The sequence below is a fragment of the Myotis nattereri genome (assembly GCF_964212035.1).
Source record: "Myotis nattereri genome assembly, chromosome: 7".
NCBI lineage: Eukaryota > Metazoa > Chordata > Mammalia > Chiroptera > Vespertilionidae > Myotis > Myotis nattereri.
Genome location: NC_138082.1, coordinates 3,587,229 through 3,610,333, shown reverse-complemented (window position 1 = coordinate 3,610,333; position 23,105 = coordinate 3,587,229). Strand labels below are relative to the sequence as shown.

At 52.7% G+C, this 23,105-nt stretch overlaps 1 protein-coding gene across 1 annotated transcript in view; it reads right to left on the bottom strand.

Moving 5' to 3' along the window:
* MYO1B (myosin IB) overlaps nucleotides 1-23,105 on the bottom strand; it is a 135,545-nt gene that overhangs the window by 9,858 nt on the left and 102,582 nt on the right. Inside the window, exons 14-25 of the mRNA XM_081095302.1 lie at nucleotides 21,975-22,079; nucleotides 19,703-19,765; nucleotides 15,132-15,332; nucleotides 12,931-13,157; nucleotides 10,832-11,032; nucleotides 8,866-8,959; nucleotides 7,852-8,001; nucleotides 6,732-6,800; nucleotides 5,165-5,251; nucleotides 4,829-4,915; nucleotides 2,872-2,958; nucleotides 1,012-1,086 (exon numbers count right to left, since the gene is read on the bottom strand). Coding sequence (XP_080951428.1) covers nucleotides 1,012-1,086; nucleotides 2,872-2,958; nucleotides 4,829-4,915; nucleotides 5,165-5,251; nucleotides 6,732-6,800; nucleotides 7,852-8,001; nucleotides 8,866-8,959; nucleotides 10,832-11,032; nucleotides 12,931-13,157; nucleotides 15,132-15,332; nucleotides 19,703-19,765; nucleotides 21,975-22,079 — 1,446 coding nt within the window. The remainder of the gene's footprint in view (nucleotides 1-1,011; nucleotides 1,087-2,871; nucleotides 2,959-4,828; nucleotides 4,916-5,164; nucleotides 5,252-6,731; nucleotides 6,801-7,851; nucleotides 8,002-8,865; nucleotides 8,960-10,831; nucleotides 11,033-12,930; nucleotides 13,158-15,131; nucleotides 15,333-19,702; nucleotides 19,766-21,974; nucleotides 22,080-23,105) is intronic.

The following is a 23,105-nucleotide window of genomic DNA, read 5'->3' as shown; positions in this document are numbered from 1 at the left end:
ATTCAAATAAAACAAAGTAAACGTGCCAGCTCAGCAGTCACAGTGACACTTCAGGTGCTCAGAGCCCCGTGTGGCCATGCGGCCGGTGGCTGTCCCACGGCACCGCAGACATAGCCATCTGCATCCTTCCACCGGCCCAGTGGACGGCACTGCCCGCCAGTCCTCCAGCGGGGCCGGCGGGAGGTGTCAGGCCACTGTTCCGAGTTAACCCTCCAGCACTCGTGAGCTCGGCGCTATGATCCCCCGAGAACGAGCCGAGGCCCCGGAGTGAGGAGTCGCTCACCTCGCACCCGTGAGAGGCAGCGCCAGCGGCCCGGAGCTCGCCCTGCTCACTGCGCTCACCTCCGACGGCACAGGGCACAGGGACTCCGGGCCCATCTGGCCGGCTGGGCCCTACCACCGCCTTCTCTCCTGCACCCCGCTCCCCACTGCTCGCTGGCCAGTCTGGCCCCGAGGCAGCTCAGGGCCGGACCTTAGTATCCCCCAAATTCCCCTGCTGAAACCCTACTCCCCAACAGGAAGGCATCAGGGACGGGCCTCTGGAGGTAATGGAGTTTAGAGGCCACGAGGCTAGAGCTCCCGTGACGGGGCCGGTGCCCTGATCAGAGGAGACGGGAGGGTTATGGCAGCGGCTTCCCTCTCCTCCCCGCTGCCATTGCCACAGTCTCCAGGTCTGCGAGAAACAGATGCTCATCGTTGCAGCCGCCCGGTCTGCAGTGCTGTGGTTAGAGCAGCCTGAACTAAGACACCCGACTTTCTCGAGCTCATGTTCCCCCACGGTAGGTTCTCCTCGTCAAATAAAAAAGTTTATTTAAAAAATGACATCCTATTAACTACACGTGGGCCCCGGATAGCTTTTCCTGGGACAGTTCTGCTGGACGCGAGGGGAGAGGGTGAGAGCCACCCCGCTCAGCGTGACAGCGAGGGTGAAACATGTCGCCTGTGACAGTCGGTGCCGTTAACGAGCTGGCCCAGGGACGCCAAGGAGCCCCAGGCAGGACGCAGACTTACAATTCTCTGAATCGTGAACTCGTAGATTTTCTTCCCGGCGTTGGCTCTGAAGAACTTCCTGTACTCCCGGCGCACCTGCGGGAGAAGCGGACGGGGGGTCAGCAGGGGCCCGGCCGCCACGGAGGCCCTGCACGTCCACTCAGCACGACAGCGGGCGCCTCTCGATGGAGCGGGACAGCTGGCGCACACCGGGCCGAGCTTTAGGCCAGAGGAAGAGAAAGGCAGGCATGCCGGTGGCAGTGCCCGACGTTTCGCTATTTTAAATCCTTTTAACTTGTTTTTCAGAAACCTGATTTGATGAGAAACATTTTACAGGCGTAGCGGCCAACGCGTCACAGATCAAAGCACGCTTCGGGGAAAGGTGACGGGAGGCCATCTTCATTTCGAATTGTTCTTCAAGGGGGAAAAGGCCTAAAGAACTACACTGCCGTTCCCAAAAGCCCTGCATAGGAAGATGGAAATGGAAGGGCACTGAGAATAACAGAATTAGATTTGAACTAGCACTGTCTTCCCTCTCACTGCATCGATTTTTCTCTCACCCCCACTCCTACTGACCTTCCTACAGAATACTGCCGTGCCCTTAAGACATCGCATGGCGGCCCTCTTTCCTCCTTGCTGCCCTGCTGTATTTTCGCTGCCTGCTAACGTCTAACAAAACGCATGCGCCAGGTGTTGGCTGAATGCATGAACAATACGGTGAAATTTTGAAACCGAGGGGAAAATACTTAAAATATTATTATCATTTAGTTATAAATGTCTAAGAGGTTTTCTCAAGATTTCCCGGAGCTCAGAGTCTCCTTTGCCTACATGCATCCTCACCTGAAGTGGGAAGCACCACTTTGAAATACATTAAGACTCTACCTTCTGGCCCTTTAAATACAGCTCCTCCTGTTGTGACCCAACCATGAAATTATTTTCGTTGCGACTTCATAACTGTCATGTTGCTACTGTGATGAATCGTCATGTAAATGTCTGATATGCAGGATGGTCTTAGGCGACCCCTGTGAAAAGGTCGTTCGACCGCCAAAGGGGTCGCGACCCACAGGTTGAGAACTGCTGCCTTAGAGGCCTCGTGGGCGTGTAAAGTCCTCTTATTTGTCAAAATTTGCAGCTGTCGGCGGAATCCCTTGGTTCCTATGCTGAGCAACCAGAGTGCCGGTCGCTTAGAGAAGGCTCCGCCCAGCAGCCGGCAGAGACCGGAGCCCGACCCCGCTGGGCGGGCGCTGCAGGCCTGGGCCAGCTCTGAGCTCAGCTGCTGAAATTCTGTCTCGCGCCTTAAAAAAACACGCCATCCCCCTATGGATGACATAAAACAGAACTTCATAACAGAGAGTCTTAAATAAGACATGCTGCCTCGGCATTACTTTAAAGCTAGCACTGAAAGCAGCACACCACAGCCCTCGCCGGTCTGGCTCCGTGGTTGGAGCACCGGCCACTGGACCCAAGGATCGTGGGTTCGACTCCCAGTCAAGGGCACGTACCTCGTACCTCGGTTGCAGGGTCCCAGCCCCGGTTGGAGCGCGTGCGGGAGGCAACCCATCGATGTGTCTCTCTCACGTTGATTTTTTTTCTCTCTCTCTCTCTCTCTCTCTCTTCCTCCTCCCTCCCTTCCACTCTCTCTAGAAATCAATGGAAAAAATATCCTTGGGTGAGGATTAAAAATAAGAATAAAAAGAAATAAAAATATATAACACAATAAGATCAGTAAATATTAGCGTACAGCTTCGTTTCCAAACAGAAACACAATTAGGCAAGATGGCCCGGCAAGCGGGCACAGACCCGTGAGCAAGCGCGCCCGCCGTTTCTGGGTTAGTGAGTGCGAGGCCCGGAGCCCGCCCGGACAGGAGGGGGAGGAAGTACCTTCAGTCCAAGCCAGTAAGCCCAAATGACAGCGACCGCATGCTTGCGCCTAGCCTCCTCCTTCAAGCGTTTCAACTCCCTCCGAGCCTGGAACGTTTTAGACGGTAATGAGAGAGACAGCCCGAGGCAGAGCACACGACCAGGAGGAGACACCACCACACAGAGGGCCGCGCAGGAGCGAGGAGTCAGGTGGCCGAGGGGCCCTGCAGGGTCATGTCGGCATCAGGCTGGTGCGGCCCCGGTGTTTTCGGGGGTGGAGACCGTCCCAGGGGAGGGCAGTCTGCGTGGCCCCGAGGGAGCACTCCTTCGCCCCTCACTTCCATCTTTGCCTTTACCCCCGTTCTCCCTCCCTCCTCACAGCCTTGAACTCTGGGCGGCTCCTAAGAACTCTAGTAGCCTTGCCTTTGCTGCCGGCACAGGGGCTGAGGGGGAGCCCCGCATTCGTGCGTTCAGATGTGTAAAAGGGCAACCATTTAAAACGGGAGGAATAAAGGTTGTTTCTCCCCAAGTTCAACCAGAAACACAAAACTCAGAATTCCTTCCAGTTAGAAAGCTGCAAGTAGCGTATTTTCAAGATGTAATCTTAGCAAAGGCCCCAAACGGGGAAATGTACTGAGATAAAAAGTGGAACCATCTGTAGGTTTAAAAAGCCATCTGAGGGCAGCGCTCCTCGAGGCATGTGGTTTTAAGGGGCAGGGCTAACCAGGCGCTGGCTTCACACTGCACAGCGGGGCAGGCTGGGACACGCGCTCAGGGTCTCCGCGCCCCTCTGCCGCTGCCAGGGCTCTGTCCTCCTGTTCGCTAAAGGGGCTCATCTGGCCCCAGCTGGTGTGGCTCAGTGGTTGAGCATCGGCCTGCGGACTGAAGGGTCCCGGGTTCGATTCCAGTCAGGGCACATGCCCAGGTTGCAGGCTCGGTCCCAGCAGGGAGGCGTGCAGGAGGCAGCCAATCACTGATTCTCTCTCTTCATTGATGTTTCTCTCTCTCTCTCCCTCTCCTCTCCTCTCTGAAATCAATGAAAATATATTTTTAAAAAAGATAAAGGGACTAGTGTGTTCTTCACCGATTGCCAAGGGAAAACACACAGGAACAACTTCGGTGAGGCTGTGGCAAAGTCAGACCGTTCTGGGCAAACGTCCTCTCTTCTCGCTTTTCTCCCACGATGGGCCTACGACGCTGAGGAGGTGCCTTACAGACCCAGGACTATGCTGCTGGGTGGTTCACATTTTTAGCAGGGACGACCTCTGATTTCCCGAGTAACAAAATCATCTAAAGCCTCGGCCTCCTGGGGCCCGGGAAACGTTCACAGCGCCCAGGACGCTGCCTGGGGATCAGCCAGGGCCTCCAGGGGCCTTTGTTTCGGAAAACTAACGGCTGATGCGGAAATTCCTGGGATTCTTCCGTGGCCATCCCAGCTGGCCGTGTGTGGACGTGGCTTCCCGTTAAATCACAGATGGCAATTCTTTGCACATAGAATATTTGGCTTAGAATCGTCAGTGGCGGCCTGGCCACAGGGAGCCGAAAACATCCCTTCGTTCGCAGATTACTATGTTCTAAGGCATGCGTTAAAGGGGTTTCTGACGCCCACACGTGGTAGCAGCACACCCATGGAGGCCCCAATCCGAGCGTTCTCCACATGCCCCTCGCCCCCCGGGGGATCCCTCCAGAGAGCGGCCAGTACGTGGCAGGGCAGGGGGGGAGGAGGAAAGGAAAAACTAACATGCAAGCTATTTGAGAGTTTTAATGAAACAGCAACTACCCTAGCACCTCATTAGTCTGCCTATCTCTGCATGCGGCAGCTGCCCCGGCACTAATGCCACCTACGGCGCCGGGCCCATTCACGCCGGCCTGAGGACGTGCACCGCGTGCGCCGTGCCAACTGCAGTCACTCATCCTGATAGGCGAGCGCTACGGCTGATGGCTGCCATCCTGGGACGGGGACGAGGCGCGTCAGTACCTTCGATCCAAGCCAGAAAGCCCAAATCACTGCAATAGCGTGCTTATTCCTAGCCTCCTCCTTCAGCCGGCTCAGCTCCCGCCGCGCCTGGAAGCGTGTGAGAAGGAGTGACAGAGAGCGTGAGGCGGGAAAGGTGGCTGCGACAGAGGAGGACAGACAGACACCGGTCACCGCCACCCGTACACACGAGCGCGCGTGCCACCACCCGCACCGAAGGAGCGTCAGAGAGCGAGGCAGTGCGTGCTCAGCTTAGCTGGACGGTGCTGCCCCGGGAGAGGGCCCCTCGCTCTGACGCCCGAGCCCCGCGCCCCGCGGGCGGGCGGCGGTCCGGCCCACCTGCGTCCCGTGCCAGTACGCCGCGATGGTGGTGGCGGCCTCCTCGCAGCGCTTCTGGTGCTTCAGCTCCCGCAGGAGTTTGCGGGCCTAAGGGGTAGAATCAGCCAGAGGAACACGTGAGCCAACATGGACGCCACAGGGCCCTGAGAAATACCCGGAGAGACAGTCACAACACCCTTCTCAGGCGGGGAGCCAACGGCTCAAAGGAAAGGGAAAGGTCACCCGGCGGTGGGTCGGTGGTTGAGTGTCAACCTGTGAACCAAGAGGTCACAGCTCAATTCCCTGCCAGGGCACATGCCCGGGTTGTGGGTTCGATCCCCAGTAGAGGGTGTGCAGGAGGCAGCCAACCAATGATTCTCCTCATCATTGATGTTTCTCTTTCCCTCTCCCTTCCTGCCTGAAATCAATGATACATCTAATATGTATGTGTATGTGTGTATACACACACACACACACACACACACACACACACATACACACTAGAGGCCCAGTGCACAGATTTGTGCACAGGGGGCGGGGAGGGGGCCCTCAGCCTGGCCTGCGCCCTCTCACAATCCGGGACCCCTCGGGGGATGTCCAACTGCCAGTTTAGGCCTGATCCCCCTAAACCAGCAGTCTGCCCCTGCGTACGTATTGTGTGTGCCCATTGGTTACGCCCAGGTGCGTCTGGGGCCTCTGCTCTGAAGGGGTTCCAGGCATGAGGACAACCTTGAAGCAGCGGCTCCGGGTTCAGCCCAACCCACACAACCTCCGACAGGACAGGGTCATCACGGGCCTCGAGTACCTGTGACCCAGAGTTGGGTGAGCAAGGCTTCCTGCAGGAGGCCCGCTGGGAAGGATGCTTGGCTTTGCAGGGCACATGTCCTGGTCACAACTCATCAGCTCCCCGCGGCAGCGCGAAGGCAGCCACAGACAGGAGGTAGACGGAGTGGGCGCGGTTGTGCAGCATGAAGCTTTATGTGTGCGAACTCTGTAGTTCACATATGCCTCATTTATATGAAATTTGCATTTCATATCTTATCTTTTAACAATGCTTTAAAAATATAGAAACCGTCCTTCGCTTCCAGGCTGTGCAATAACAAAAGTCAGGCCACACGTGGCCGGTGGGCCGTGGTCTGCTGACCTCCAGACCAAGGAGGTGGTGCACTGTGACCCCCTCTCCCCACTAGAATGGCCAGAGCCCAGGATCCCGGACCATCCGTTACAGGGCAGCGGGAAGATGACGCCAGGAAGTCAGAGGAGGCGCGGGGCCGGGAGAGCGAGGTCTGGGGGGAGGCACAGGTGTGGACCACCTGGGACAGCCCGGACGACACACCGCCTCCCTCACAAGCAGGGCAGAGGGTGTCGAGCTCACGCACGGAATTAGTTCAAGGACTTCCTGCTCCGAGAACAAAGCTCTGGAAAAGAGAGCCGGTTCGGAGGAAGCGGCCCAGTCATGGTCACCGGGCCCCCGCTGGCCGATGTTTATCCTCCCGCCCGGCTGTCCAGGGCGCGGGCAGCCGACAGGAGCGGCCCCCTGCAGGGACCCGAGAGCCCCAAGCAGAGAAGGCGCGTTGCTTTAACTCACCTTCCAGCCCCGGATGTAAGACTGGATCACCAGAGCCGAGCGCTTCGTCTGCTGGTACCGCTTCCGTTGCTGCGGGAGGAAGGGGAGAGGCGAGCTCACACGGGGCGGGCAGAAGCAGGTGTGCAGCCCCGAGTGCGCGGAACGGCGCCTTCCCGTGTTATTGTGTTATTTATTCGTATTACGACGGGGAAAGAGTATGTTGCTCTTGTTGCAAACTGCCTCTTGACCACCCATGTTCCTCCAGGAAACCAACATGTAAAGAAACCGGAACACCCAACAACCCCAAACCAGGACACGCACCCTCGCTGTGCCGCACTTCCCAGGTGGGGAGCTCCCAGCAGCATCCACGCGAGACCCCCCGGCAGCAGGAAGGGCCGAATGTCTGAGGACTACAGAAGTCCAACCCTTTATAGCCAAGTCCCCAATTCTAGGAAAATGTGGCCTGGGCTTTCTGGGATTAAAGCCATTTTCGGCGCTGCTACAATAAATGAAGAGGAACCAATTATTTCGAAAAGGCTGACTCTACCGCTGTCCAGGGGTTAAAGGACACAGTCTCTTTGGGTCCACGACCACATTCAAGAGGGAGACGTCCCACCGTACCTACCCCAGGGGGAGGCGGTGTGATACCCAGAACGTGAGCTCTGACTGGAGACGCCCTGCATTCCACCCCCATCGCGGCCCCTCAGCAGCTGGGGGACTGTGGGCACATTCCCTAGCGGTTCCTGCCTTCGTTTCGTTTTCTCGTCTTTAAAAAGCAACCAGAGCCCTAGCCGGTGTGGCTCAGCGGATAGAGCATCAGCCTGCTGACCGAAGGGTCCCGGTTCGATTCCGGTCAAGTGCACGTTCCTGGGTTGCAGGTTCCTCCCCGGCCCAGGTCCTGGTTGCAGGAGGCAACCCATAGATGTTTCTCTCTGTCTTTCCCTCTCTCTTCCGCTCTCCCTAGAAAGCTATGGAAAAATATCCTCGGGTGAGGATTAAAAAAAAATTAAAAATAAGTCTACAGGAAGCACAGGGGCATGCGTCTCCTGGGCTTGCTGGGAGAGGCAGGCACGTGACCAGGGCAGGCACAGGCAGCACGTGAGGCATATCGGCAGTGAGCCCGGCGGGCGGCAGCACTCACGGCGAATCTCCGGAACCAGGCGGCGACCACAATCTGGCTCCTGCGCATCAGCAGGAAGTGCGTGCGGCACTTCCACCCGCGGTAGATCTTCTGGATGAGCGTGGCCAGGTCCTCCAGCCGCTGCTTCCGCAGGTCCTCCAGCTTGAAGAGCTGAGGAGACAGGAGAGATGGAGAGATGGGTTGATCACTCATCCAGCCCACACTCATCGCATCCCGGACAGATGTGCTCGGGAGGTCAGGGGGCACGCTGTTGGAGGCCACGCACTGAGAAAAAACAGGGATGACTGTCTCCGTTACAGATACCACAGGCCACAGCCCACGGGAAAACAATTCTGACAATTCACGCAGCATCCGCCATTGAGATTCCGGTGGCTTGGCACTTCCGACGAATCAGAGGAGGGCTGAGCCCAGCTTGGGTTTGCCTGCATGCCATCCTGAGGGTGCGTTTATCAATCAAAGAAAGGAGCTGGCCACATTTCTCGTAAACAATTGCAACCCTTTCCAAATTCTCCAAATTTCCAAATCGCCAATCAACGGTTACACTGACTGCGCTTCATCCCAGTCCACTCATTCATAAAAAGACTCCCTTAGAGCCCTACCAAGTAGAATTTCAAATGTTCTTTTTAACTTAAAAAAAAATTTCGAGTGCCTTCATGGACTTCTAAATAATTGGGTGGTCTTTCCCTAAATTATGAAATAATGCAGATATTACAAATGCAGACTGAGTTGATCTCCAATTCCTAGGAATTAGCCAGGTTTTGTCGTTGCATGAACAGGTTCTTTATGATTTCTCTCTTGGACAGCCTATCCGGTCAAAGACATGGATGTCTCATAAGAAACACAAAGACTCTGCCATGACCCCTCACATGCCCATCCTCTTGGGCATTCGAGATAAAACGAGAATGGGGCGTTCTGGGCAGCATCTCGGGCCACGTCCCCAAGTGAAACAGACTTTGAGGACCCATCTATGTGAGCAGGACGTACGTTCAGAATGGAAAGGTTTCGGCTGCATACCGTTCGCGGGTTCCGGATGAAGATCTTCGATCGACCGAAGGAATATTCTTCCACAGGAATCTCCAATTCATTAAACAGGACCTCCACACCAGCTCTAGAAAACAAGAAAAACAGTGAGTGTTCTGGGTTACAGACACAGTTTATCTGATCTGAAATCGTGCTATCAGATCCCCAGCGGCACCGAACAGCAGTTTCATTCCCAAGTAGTACAATCGCTCTTTCAGGGAGTGTCCTTCTATCGAAGAATCAAGACGGAGCTCCACAAATTAAACCAAGTCCAGGAGATGCTGACAGAGCAAATTTGGGTTCAGAACTACGACGGCAAATGTCTTGATTCCATTCGCAGAAGCAACACTTGTATCCAATACACCCACAGCGATGGACCCACCAGGCCAGGAGGGTGTGTGAGAGGCGCAGATCTATTTTTAACTCACTCCGTCGAGTCTTAAGAACATTTTAAACATCGCTTCTGCCCATCGGGGTGTGGACAAGGTCCGAGAGAGAGTGCTAAGGGCCAGACGATGGGCTGCATGGGACCTGGGCCTCACAGGGCGGGAGCAAGGCCTGGACATGGCTGACCTCTCTGTCCTGGACCCCGGCTTCCACATCAGTCTTTACAACTAAACACCCACAACCTGCGGGCCAAGCACCAGGCAGCGGTCAGACACCTGGCCTGTGTGTCATGGCGCACGCTGACCGTGACCTCCGGAGGTCAGTCCTGAGAACTGAACCAGCACCAGGACCCACGTTACTCGGGTGTTTGGTTACCCATCAGAGACCACACCCCGCGCCTGGAGTTTATCTTCCCGGGATGCGGGGGAGTGTGTGACGCTGCCGGGGTGCCTGTGAGAGGCCAGGCCCAGGGATGTGCACCGGTGACACCGGCACAGCGAAAAGGACAGCCCCCAGGACAGTCCTCACGTCCTGCCGAGGCCCTGGAGCAGGCACGCGGCTTCCTGGAGCGGTCGGGAGTTTCTACGACCCGCAGAAAAGGGCAGCCCGCCTGGCGTGGCTCGGTGGTGAGCATCGACCTATGAACCAGGAGGTCACAGCTGGATTCCCAGTCAGGGCACACGCAGGTTGTGGGCTCGATCCCCAGTAGGGGGTGTGCAGGAGGCAGCCAACTGATGATTCTCTCTCATCATTGATGTTTCTCTCTCCCCCTCCCTTCCTCTCTGAGATCAATAAAATATATAGAAAACAACAAAAGAAACGGGGTGACTTCACTGACTGTTAAAAGCAGAAGGAAGGTCGCTCACAGGCAAGGCCTGACTTTGCTTTGGCAGCAACCCCCTCCCCCGCCACCTCCACCACCAGCACATGGAGAGCGCTGGGGGCTGCCCCAGGGAGCGGCCCGCCGTGGCCCAGGCTCCGTCTGAGACTAGATGGGCGAGTGCCAGCCAGGGCCAGGGAGGCGTACCTACATTTTATTATGTATACGCCTCTGAAGGTGGCCCCCGCTCTCCCATAGCCTCCCATCTAGCTCTGCCAGCAGAGACACCGACACCTTGGACTCTAGCTGCTCCCAAGGGGTGCAGACCTGGGTAAGAAGTGGGACCCTCACCCCCACCCCCTGACTCTCTCTGGGGTTAATCCCCCCCCACTCGGGGGGGGGCGGGGCTGAGAGCAGTGATCCAACATGCCTGTCCAACTGTACCCCTGCACGATTCCACACAAACGCACCGATCGATTATGGACCCTCCTGACTCACCACGGCACACGTTAATGCCCTACCGACAGGCAAGTGGCCAATGTGGACCTGTAAGCCCTGTTCGGACCTTAAAGAAAACCGAGACTTCTATCACTAATTACGGATCAGCACAGCATGATCCCGGGTGGAAGAGGGGACGAAGCAGAGATCCCATCCAGTGTTTCATACACTTGTTCTGCCCGGGAGCACGTGAATCACACGGGTGGCCCGTGTGCTCTCAGACTGCGTTACTAAGCACGGCCAGCGAACGCTCACCTCGCCGGCCCCCTCCAGTGAGGCCACGTCTGCTTGCACAGCATCTTGTACCGCTCCAGGCACGGCTCGTAGGCCTGCCTGAAGGCGTAGCCGGCCCTGCGCACGCGCACGTTCTCCAGGAGGCCCAGGTAGCGGATCTGGTGGCACACCAGGGCCTCGCTGAAGATGTGAGCTGCTTTCTTGTCATTGGGTTTGATGCACCTGAAAGGGAACCAAGACGTTAAGCTGTCTCCAGGGATATCATCCGTCTGGGTTTCACAAGGAAAGAGACCATTACTTATCACTCCTGGGAAACCTGGTCATTTCTTCTGAAATTATTTCAAATCATTTTCCAAAAGCCTAAAAATTAAGACGCTACCTACACGGCAATAAAAAAATAAATCCTGCCCCGGATGGTTTTGCTCAGTGGATAGATTGTCAGCCTACGGACTGAAGGGTCCTGGGTTCGATTCCCAGTCAGGGCACATGCCCGGGTTGCAGGCTCGATCCCCAGTAGGGGGCGTGCAGGAGGCAGCCGATCAGTAATTCTCCCTCATCATGGATGTGTCTCTCTCTCTCCCTCTCCCACAATAACCTGATGAGTCCCACTGCCCTTTCGCCAAGTGAAAGAAGTCGGACATAGAGGACACATTTCATGGTTCCCTTTACGTGACGCTAGGCAGAACTTCCAGTTAGAAATCAGTCCTGCCACCTCTGGGGAGGGGTGAGAGGGGAGGGACAGGGAAGGGCACAGGGACCTTCTGGGTCATGGAAATGTTTTGTCTCTTGGTCTCAATCGGTCACACAGGTGTACACATTATGTGAAACCTCAACAAGCTGTACAATGAACACTCATGTGCTTGGCCATATTTTATTATGTATATATCTCAATGAAAAGATTAAAAATACAGTGTCATGCCCGGCCGGTGTGGCTCAGTGGTTGAGCATCGATCCCTAAGCCAAGAGGTCACGGGTTCGATTCCCTGTCAGCGAACATGCCCGGTTTGGGAGCTCGATCCCCAGTACGGGGTGTGCAGTAGGCAGCCGATCAATGTTCCCATCTCTCTATCCCACTCCCTTCCTCTCTCTCTCTAAATATCAATAAAAACATATTTAAAAGAAAGCAACACGGTGTCTCTATGTCCTTGTACTTCCTTCCTTTTTAATAGGGCACCAAAAGATGACAGCTACGCATTGAAAAGAAAAAATCAGAAAAGAAACTAATCATAAGGTTCCTGGTTATCTTCTTATGAAACCAGGATTTTTCTAATTAGTATGTTCTAACCCGACTGCAATCAAACCAGGGGATTTTGCCTGCTTATATGTTGCTAAGATAATATTAGGTAAACAAGCCAGACACAAAAACGCTCCTCACTCCGTCTCCTGGCAACTGGATTTTCAGGCTATAGAAGGCGCGTGGGCGTGCGTGTGCGGATGGAACCTGACCTGACGCACACACCCAGTATCTCGCTCCCCAGGGACACAGAGAGCGACTCTGCGCCTCGCCGTCTTCCCCGGACCGGAGGCCTAAGATGCCCGAGACGCGGAGAGAAGAGCCAGAGGCCTTCTCCGAGGTGTCCCTATTGCTCTGAGAAAACCCTGGCGGTTTAGAAATAACTGCTCTTCCCGCCTGTCAGCCTCACAGAGAGAAGGAGGCACATGCTCCGAAACCCAGAGCCTCACCAAGGCCCCCTCGCTCCAACGCTCCGAGTTAATAGAAAACAAGCCCAAAATGATCCAGTTTTTATGCAGAACCCTTACAGAAATTTACATATTGCTCATCTTATTAAAACTAAGAACATATCCTATTCAATATATTTAAATAACTTACTAAAAAAATACCGAAAGCTGGGACCCACCTGTGCCAACAACCCAATTTCATTAAATATCTATGCCTACCTCCCCCCCCTGTTTTCAATCCCTGGTTTGGGGGGAGGAAGGGGCAGTGGGGCATTTTTTAAGCAAGCCTAAGACACTGTGCTATCTGATCTGTAAGTGGCCTCGTCACCCTCGGCGTGGGCTACCCTGAGGCTGAAGCAAACAGGACAGGACTCTTCCCGGAGCGGCCACCCCCCCACCGCCCCACCATGAACCGTCAGAAAGTTTGGGGCCAGAAGTACCGGATGTAGTTGGGGTTCTTGGTCTGCAGGTTTCTCATCAGCGTGGCCACGGACGCCTTGAACTGCGAGCCGGCTGTCGGGGGCCTCTTCAGGTTGATCTTGGCGGGGTTCCCCTCGGGGAACAGGGACTTGATGAGGGTGTGGCCAGCCTTCCACATGGCCTGGGACAGGTCTCGGTAGAGGAGGTCATTGTTTTTGTCCACAAATCCTTCCACCTGGTACAGCACCTACGAGCAACACGAGACTCAGCAACGGACACGCTGCACGCCAGGACGTCAAGCGGCTGGTGGCATATTCCAGGACTAGCTATAGCCCAGTGTCTTCCTTCCCATCAGATCCCCAACACTTTAGTCCAGTGATGGCGAACCTCTGACATGCGTGTCAGAGGGGACACGCGAACTCATTTTTTTGGTTGATTTTTCTTGGTTAAATGGCATTTAGATATATAAAATAAATATCAAAAATAGAAGTCTTTGTTTTACTATGGTTGCAAATATCAAAAAATTTCTATTTGTGACACGGCACCAGAGTTAAGTTAGGGTTTTTCAAAATGCTGACACGCCGAGCTCAGAAGGTTCGCCATCACTGCTTTAGTCGCTCTCTCATGCCAAACGGGCGTCCAAGTTTAAATGCCAACCGTCTAAATCACAGAAGAGTTTTAAATAAGTTCTATTACCATTCAGGATCTGCAAGAATAAATTCCAAAAATGTTAGGCTGAGCATTTTCAAAGGATTTTCTCTATTTTTGGTGTTTGAGTACATTTTTGAGGTTTTACTTTTATTTTTTTTTTAGTTCACATGTGCCAATTCTAGTCTGTTTAAAAGTAGACGGGAAGGCCCACAGCCAGCATGGCTCAGGGGTTGAGCGTTGACTTATGAACCAGGAGGTCATGGTTCGATCCCTGGTGTGGGGCATGCAGGAGGCAGCCGATCAATGATTCTCTCTCATCATTGATGTTTCTATCTCTCTCTCCCTCTCCCTTCCTCCCTGAAATCAATAAAAATATACTCGAAAAATAAAAAAGTACACTGGAGGAAATAAAGTAGACATAAGACTAAATTTTCATCGACATCCCAAGCCAGCAGCAAAATTGGCCAGAAAAGTATCTTTTAATAACATAGGCTATTGAAGAAAATAAAGCACAAGTTTCAACATTTTAAAATTAAAGGTAGGTCAGAGACTATATACTTCATTTTTACCAAATACATAATTAAGGATTTTTTCCCCCTTAGGAGTTCACAACCTTATTTATAACAAAAGAGGTATTAACTGCATTCAATATTCTTTTAGGAGTCTAAAAATTAATCTATTATCAAAACTGTTATATATACATATATATATAACATATATAACATAAAAAATTAATTCTCCCAAATATTAAGCAAAGGAATACGTGTTTTTTTAAAGTAGATATTTTCCCATGTCATTTCAAAATCTAAGAATATTTTTTCCTATGTGGTTTGTGCTTTTAAAACTTTATTGTAAGTCTAAAGACTTTTCATTTTTAATGGCAAATCCCCTTTATTTGTGTTGACAGATCTTTTTTATAGGACAGCCTAGAGCGTGAAAATAATAAAATCATTTTTTAAAACACGTTCGAACTCTTTCATGAAGTTCACCGCTTTCCTTGTAGCTATGAGCATTAGCAAGATGTTGCTCAACATGGTCCAGTTTCTGTGGAACACTTCCTGATTCTACTCTTCACTTTTTCCTTGTGCAGTTACAGGTGACATTCAGTCTCTGTTAACCTCAGGTGCCCAGCATGGCGTATGACCAGGAAGTGACCCCCTGATACACCCGGTGTCCGTCTGACCCCACACACGTTAGCACAATACCACTGACTCCATTGCCGTGATCCTACCATCTGCCAGCTCAGCTGACCCTCACGAGTTGGCGGTGGGCCGATGCCAGCTCTGAGCCCAGTCTCCAGGGCCCCCCTGCCCCGCCGGTGCCCACCTTGCCGGGGCCCCCCGCCCCCCGCCCCCGCGCCCACCTTGCCGGCCCTCCTGCCCCGCCGGTGCCCACCTTGCCGGGGCCCCCCGACCCCCGCCCCCGCGCCCACCTTGCCGGCCCCCCTGCCCCGCCGGTGCCCACCTTGCCGAGGCCCCCCTCCCCCCGACCCCGCGCCCACCTTGCCGGCCTCCCCCCCCCCGCCCCCGCGCCCACCTTGCCGGCCTCCCCCCCCCGCCCCCGCGCCCACCTTGCCGGCGTAGTGCTGGATGCGGAAGCAGCTGTGCGGCAGGGTGGTGTCGTTGAGGAAGCGCGAGCACCTGCTCATCCTGCTCTCGAAGTGCTGGTGGGTGGCGCACACCTGGTTCAGCTTCTCCAGGAAGGTGTCGTCGGTGACGGTGCCGGGCCGCAGGCACTCCTCGTCCAGCATGGCCAGGATCCCGTTCGTGTTCTGGGAGAGAGAGAGAGAGAGAGAGAGGGAGAGGTTCCTTCCCTCCTCACCGCGCTGTCAGCTTCATCCCCAAGGACGTCAGCCGCAGTCACCCGAGCCCGAGGAACCCGCTCACGTACAGAAACAGCAGGAAGCAGACAAGTACCACGGCCACAGAGGCCTGCCGTGCCCACAGTGTCTGTGTGTGTGTGTCTTGTGTGTGTGTCTCTGTGTGTGTATCTGTGTGTTTCTGTGTGTGTGAGTATGTGTGTCTGTGTGTGTGTGTGTCTGTGTGTATGTGTGTGTGTCTGTGTCTGTGTGCGTCTCTGTGTGTGTATCTTGTGTGTGTGTCTGTGTGTGTGAGTGTGTGTGTGTCTGTGTGTATGTGTGTGTGTGAGTATGTGTATGTCTGTGTGTATGTGTGTGTGTATGTGTGTGTATGTGTCTGTGTGTGTATCTTGTGTGTGTGTCTGTGTGTGTGTGTGGTGGGGCACACGCTGCGCCAGTCCCCCCGCCAGTGCTCCCCCCACAGACAGGGCTTCGGAGTCACCGAGGCCCCCACAGCCGACTCAGAGCTGAAATCCACACGGTTGGAAACAGGCGAGTGAGACCGCGGAGACTCCAAGACAAATACAAAGGTCAGAGCTCAGTGACAGCAGCACAGTCTCCACAGGGCACACAGCCCGGTCCTCTGGGGCCTGCGATCGGCTCGGAGTTTGAGGAGGAAACTGGCGTCGGATGTTTCCAAACGGCCCACGTGTTCAAGACGAAGTTCACTTTCCAGGGAAATGAACTAAAAGGGGGGCTCCGGACGCTGCCTCGAACGGTCAAAGCCATGCAGCTGGGCTGGAAGGGTGTCTGCTTAGCATGGAGCTCGGCTCCCGGGGAAAACTTCCACACGGACGTTAAACACGAGGGAGCGTTTGCTGGGCACCAGACCCCGTGACCAGATTCACCCCAGGAGCAGGGAGCCCAGGACACGGGGCCAGAGACCAGCATCTTCTGCTCTGCCCTCCGACCGCCTCTCGGGTCCCTGTGTGTCCACTCCGGGAGGACGATCCGTCCCACTGACCTCCGACCCCACCCCTTCCAACAGGGGAAGTGCCCGGTGGAGCTCACAGGGCCATAACATCCTCTGCCCAGCATGCATTCAATCACACCAAACCCGGGACGTGTGGGCCTGCAGGAATGAGTGTGTGGAACAGCCCCCGAGGAAGCTTCATTGTTAGGTGATTCCGGAAGGAAACGCTTCCTTTAAGGACCCAGGCTCCTACGTGAACTCAGATGGAGTTTCCTCCATCACACACACACACGGGGAATTTCAGCTGAGAAAATAGAGTTAAATTTAGCGTATTCCCACTGTTGTTTTTCCTTCTTAAAGAGAAATAATTCAGTGCAAGGCTATATTTATGAAGGGAAACGTGTTAGTCATGACTTCCGAAAGTTAAATTCCCCGCAGCAAAGTACCTTGGTCACAAAATTGAGGGGGAAAAACTTCTAGAAAAATCCACTGATTTTCTGCATGTCAGACTAGTGCTTTGAATTGCTTAAGAATATCGGTGTTCACATTCCAACACCGTTCAGATGTTTGCAAACAAAGTTCACTTTTTAATTGAAAACTAGTGATGCTTTAGAATAATGGGTTTGTTTGTTTTGTTTTGTTGGTGTTTTTAAATTATATTTTACAAATCCGTGCTCCTGTGGGGTCCCTCAGCCTGGCCTGTGACCTCTCACAATCCAGGACCCCTTGGGGGATGTCGGAGAGCCGGTTTCAGCCCGATCCCTGCAGGCCAGGTTGAGGGACCCCACCGGTGAACAAATCCGTGCACCAGGCCTCTAGTATGCATATAAGATCTTTGGTTAATCTCTTCCCGCCCTCCCCCTGCCCCCTCTTCCCTCTGAGATTCATCAGTCTGTTCCATGTTTCCATGCCTGTGCTTCTGACCCCCTGGTGGTCAGTGTCATAGCTACCGGTCGAACGGTCAAACAATTGCTTAGGCTTTTATATATATATAGGTTGGTATTTACAGAGAGGAAGGGTAAAGGATAGAGTTAGAAACATCGATGAGAGAGAAACATTGATCAGGTGCCACCTGCACGTCCCCTACTGGGGATCGAGCCCACCACCAAGATACATGCCCTTGACCAGAATCAAACCCAGGAACCTTTAGTCCGCAGGCCAATGCTCTATCCCCTGAGCCAAACCGGTTAGGGCTAGAATATTGTTTTTAATGCTGTTTCATCAAAGATACATCTCTCAGGAATGACTGAGAGAGAAAAAATACTGGCTAATTACAGACTTTCTAAAAGTACTGTGCACAGTGAATAGGAAGGGCCGGGCTGGACATGGAGAGCCTGTAGCCACATTCCTGGAGCACGGCTCTCGCCTACGACTGACATGAAGGCTGCAGGACGATAAAGATCATGCGCTGTTTCTAATTACTTTGCTATCAAGGCCAGATGGTTCGTCATCCTAAGCATAAAACAAGAGTTTCCAGGTTTTCATGAACAAATCCGTTCCTGCAATCAATTCATCCTATATAATAAAACCCTAATATGCAAATTGACTGAATGGCGGAACGACCGGTCGCTATGATATGCACTGACCACCAGGGGGCAGACGCTCAACACAGGAGCTGCCTCCTGGTGGTCAGTGTGCTCCCACAGGGTGAGCGCCGCTCAGCCAGAAGCCGGGCTCATGGCTGGCGAGCGCAGCGGCAGTGGTGGGAGCCTCTCCCGCCTCCGCAGAAGCGCTAAGGATGTCCGACTGATGGCTTAGGCCCACTCCCCACGGGATCCAGGACTGCGAAAGGGCACAGGCCGGGCCGAGGGACCCCATCGAGTGCACGAATTTCATGCACTGGGCCTCTAGTTTATAATATGACGTGAAAACAAAAATCTTAGATTCGGAAAGCTTACTAAAAAGTATTCAGTAATTTCTCACACTTCAAGCCTTTCCCATAGATATACACACGTTTGTGTCACCTGAGAAAGCCCACAACCGTGGCCACCTGCGAAGCCACACACACAATCTCCCCACAACACATGCTCCGAACCAATGTGGGGCCTACACCTGAGCCACTCCTGGGGCCCTCACCTCAGCTCCTGAGGTTGTCCCTTTATCTCCGAATACCATGCTTTTTAAAAAAATTTTTAACAAATACACTTTCCAGCTTTCTTCAGATGTAATTGACATATATAACGTTAACTTTAAGGTGTACAATGTGTTGATTTGATTCACATATATTGCAAACGATTACCAATACAGCCATAGCTGTTGGCTAACGTCTCTGTCACTAAAGCAATCACCTTTTCCTTATGTGATGGGAACACTTAACACAGACTCTCTTAGCAACTTCTAAGCACATAATGCAATATTGTTAGCTCCAGGCAACATGCTATACTTTACACCCTCCAGAGCCTAATCCTCTTATAACTCCTACTTCCTCCCTGGATCCTGGCAACCACCACTGCACCCCGTGTCTCTGAGTTTGGCTTTTTATAGATTCCAGATATTAGTGGTATCATACAGCACTTGTCTTTGTCTGGCTTCTCTCCCTGAGCACATGTCCTCCAGGTCTACCCCAGCTGCAGGGCAGGACTTCCTGCTTGGTCATGGCTGAACGACACTCATATATTCATTCATTCATCTCACACCTCCTTTAACCGCTCATCCACAGGTGACTCCCAGGTCTTGGCTACTGAAGCTAACGCTGCAATGAACTTGGGAGGGCAGACATCTCTCCAAGATCCCGACTCCTCTTCCTTTGGATCTAAACCCAGAAGTGAAAGTGCTGGATCTGATGACCGTTCTATTTTTAATTTTTTTAGGGAAGCGCCACAATGTTTTCCATAGCAGCCGCACCGATTTACATTCCCAGCAACAGAGCACAAGGGTTCCCTTGTCTCCACCTGCTCGCTGGAAATCATCTTTGCGGTAATAACCACGGAACCGGACGTGAAGCAGTCGCTGGAGCTTTAGAAATGAAATGGCTATTTTGCTTTGGCAAAACCTGCACAGCTGCTGCAAGCCCCCTCCGCCCGGTGTTCGCACCCCCAGGAACCGGGCCTGGGCCTGGGCCTGTGCTCCAGCACCGGGGAGGTGGGGGGGGGGGTGGTCTCCAAGGGCGGGACGTGTGCACATCATGATACGGGACCATCATGATACAGCGACAGGATAAGCCCAGGGAATCAGGCCAAGTATCAAAACCTCCCGCTGTCCAGGCTGTCATTCAAGACCCAGGTGCGACCCCTGAGGGCTGTAGCAGAGTCTCCGGGCTCTGCAGTCCCCGGAGAAAAGTGCTCAAAGGATGAAGACACTCAAGCTTCGCCCCGAAGGCAGTCAGACGCTCGTAAGGAGGGAAGTTGAGAACACGGTGCCGCATACTCACATTTTCTATCAGGTCACAGATGATAGCGTTGTTGAAGTAGTCGATGTGAGTCCATTCTATGTCCTGGAAAACAAACCGGAGAATCAAATGCCGCAGCAGACGCTGCATCACCACCAGCCAGAGAGTGGCCCCTGCCCGCCGACTGTCCTTCACTTCCTGCCTGCATATTCCCTGTAAAATCAGTGCTGCCGATGCCGGCCCCCAGGCCCCACGCGGTCCACCCGACATACTCAGTGGAATGAACGCCCTTGACCTGTTCTGACACAGCCGCCCATTCCGCTCCCCATCCGCGGCCCTTTCCCATGCCTCTCCCTGGCCCTGGGCCAAACACGGACTCCACAGGCCCTTGGGTCAACATTACTTTGTGTATGTTTACAATGTTTATAAGGAAAGAAGTCAGCACTTGATCCCAAGAATCTAAGGCAGTGGTTCTCAACCTTCTGGCCCTTTAAATACAGTTCCTCATGTTGTGACCCAACCATACAATTATTCTCGTTGCTACTTCATCACTGTCATGTTGCTACTGTGATGAATCGTCATGTAAATATCTGACATGCAGGGTGGTCTTAGGCGACCCCTGTGAAAGGGTCGTTCGACCGCCAAAGGGATCGCGACCCACAGGTTGAGAACCGCTGAATTCTAAGGCCTCGATTTTTCTATTCTTAACTTGTAATCCCTGGGGAAAATTAATTTCAGAGTGAATCCCACGTTGTACGGCAGTGCATTATTTATTTCACGTGAGAGAACAGTTTGGTGTGAAGAGAACGTATTTTCAGCCTAAGAAGAGACACAAAGAGCCGATCCCCAGGCCCCGACGGAGGCAAATCGGAGGCCCATGGAACCGTTCTGTGTTTGCTTACATTCTGCCCATTCCTGTAAACATTTATTTTTCTTCTAAGGGGAAAGAATGGATCCACCCAGCAAGCTGGGCAGCTTCCTATACACGCTCAGAAGTGTCCCCGGCAATCCATACAAACTGTTTAAAGCTGCAGATCAAAGTCCTCGCATTCTCTTTACGATGAAAAGACAGGAAGCGGATTAATCTGGCTTTTAGGATGTTTATGTTACCAAAATGTGTCAGACAAGTACACGAGTTTCTAAAGCATACGGATCATGCTAACAGAAAAATATTTATGACCTGGCTTTCAAGGAAATGGGTTATTTCACTAAGTCGATGGGTAGAAAAATCACATTAGAAAAATCTGTATTGAGAAGTAAAAATTAAAAAAGAGAGAATTCCGTGTCCTTAAAATGACACTATAAAAATGAAGAATACATATTATCATTATCCTTGTACTATAATATTACTGTAATGTTAAGGCCAATAAATGAAAAGGAAACAAAAATAAAATAGTAAAATCATTCCCTTTTAGCTTTTGAAATAAGTAATTTTATTCTTCAAGATTGATTATTTTAAAAATGAAAGGGTAAGAACCACGTATGTGCTTTACCGTTAAGGATAAAAGAACTCTGAAAACATTCCTTCTTATTTGTAAACTACAGTAAGTGGGACAGTCTCCATAGCACTAGCACAATAGCTGGCATTACAGCGAGCGCTCAACACATGTGACCTATTTTCATTATAAATTTTTAGAAAACCAATGCTTTCCAAGATGGGACAACAATACTGAGTTTTTTCATAGACAGTTGGCTAAGTTTTGGCAAATGCACAGTGTCCTGTAATTACCACACAATCAGCCCCCGAATCCCCTCGGGCTTCCCCCTTTGCAGTCCCCCTCTTGCCTGCCCCCTGCCCTCGGCAACCACTGGCCTGCCTTTATCGCTCTGCCTCTGTACTTCGCTTTTCTGGAACAACACAGAACCAGAATCGTACAATAGCCTCTGGTCTGGCTCCCTTCACTTAGCCTCGTGTGAGATTCGTTCCTGCCATCGAGTGTGTCAACCATTTGCTCCTTTCTGCGGGCTGTGTCGTACGCCCTTGTGTGGATGCACCACAGTTGTTTGTCCATTCACTTCAGACTTTCCTTAACACGGTGCCCTTTCCCGTCATTGCATTAAAGTCCTGTGGGACTGGAGTCGGTAGTGGTATTTATCAGCACCTGCTGTGTGCCACACAGTTTGCCAGGCCCCAGAGGCAAAAAACAGAAGTCCCAGTCAGCTCAGATGTCACACAAAACAAATGTTCAAGAGACACCAGGCAGCTACACTTAGGTAACGCTGATTTCAGGGTCACGGCGATGCAGTCTTCTGAACCCAGAATTTGAATCATGAGTGAAAAGGGGGCATTTTAAAAGCTGTACGTCCACATTACCTCCCGTATGTACTCCTCCTGCTCTTCTTTCAGAGTGAGCTCGATGAAGATTTGCTGCAGCTTCTCATTACAGTAATTGATGATGAACTGCTCAAAGCTGTTGTCCTGCACGGAAAACAACGAACCACGCATTAGCTCTCCCGCAACGGCGACCTCTAACCTCTCCGTCCGCGAGAAGCGTCACACACGGGCTCAGACTGACCTGGGGCCCAGCTCACAGCCCCCGGGACGGAGGCCACACACCAAGGCACGTGAGAAACGGTCCACGGGGCAAGCGAATGAATGGAGGACACACAGCTAGGCAGGATGTGAAGGATGAAGATGTTTAGTTGACAAAGGAGCACCCCCCACATGGTAAAGAATATCAATAAACACATTTTCCCCTGAAGATTCAGAAGGAAAAGAAACCAAACAGATTTATCATCTGTCACCCAAGTTTTCAGCCTTCCATTCTCAGGTGTAACTTTGGAGCTCAAGAAGGTGTCTCTGTGTGTACAGATGTGTGTGCCTGTGTGCTGATCAGTTTCCTGTTCACTGTATCTCTAGAGGGTACACTTCTAACTACACATCCCCTGTTCACAATGTAGGCCCAGCACCCCGCACCTAGAAAGTACTCAATATGCATCTGATGAGCCAATGAATGGACTGCACAGGCATCTGATGAGCCAATGAATGGACTGCACAGGCATCTGATGAGCCAATGAGTGAACGGCATGCCTATAAAAAGACAGCTCATGGCAATCAGCACGTCAAAACCATCTCCTACTTAGAAGCCATCTCTGCTCAGAAGGCTCCCATAGTTACTACTCTCACGACCCTCCGCACTTTCACCTTTACAGTAGACCTCCTGTGAAATCGGATGGGTGGTCCACGCCTAAAGCATCTCTGAGCAACCCACCGGGAGGTCTATCCTGGAGGCTGTGAATGGACACCCTTCACGGAACCACGTGGTCCAGGAAGAGGTAGTTCTGGTAATAAACTCGTGAGTTTCGACTGTATCCCTCCTCTTTGCAGAGAGAGAGATGGTGGCATTGAGAGCAAAGGACGGGGGACCCCACCAGGATCAGCCTGACTCTCCTCCCCCTGGGGGGCCAGTCCCAGGGTAATGAGTGAGCTGAGAGGGTCTGCACG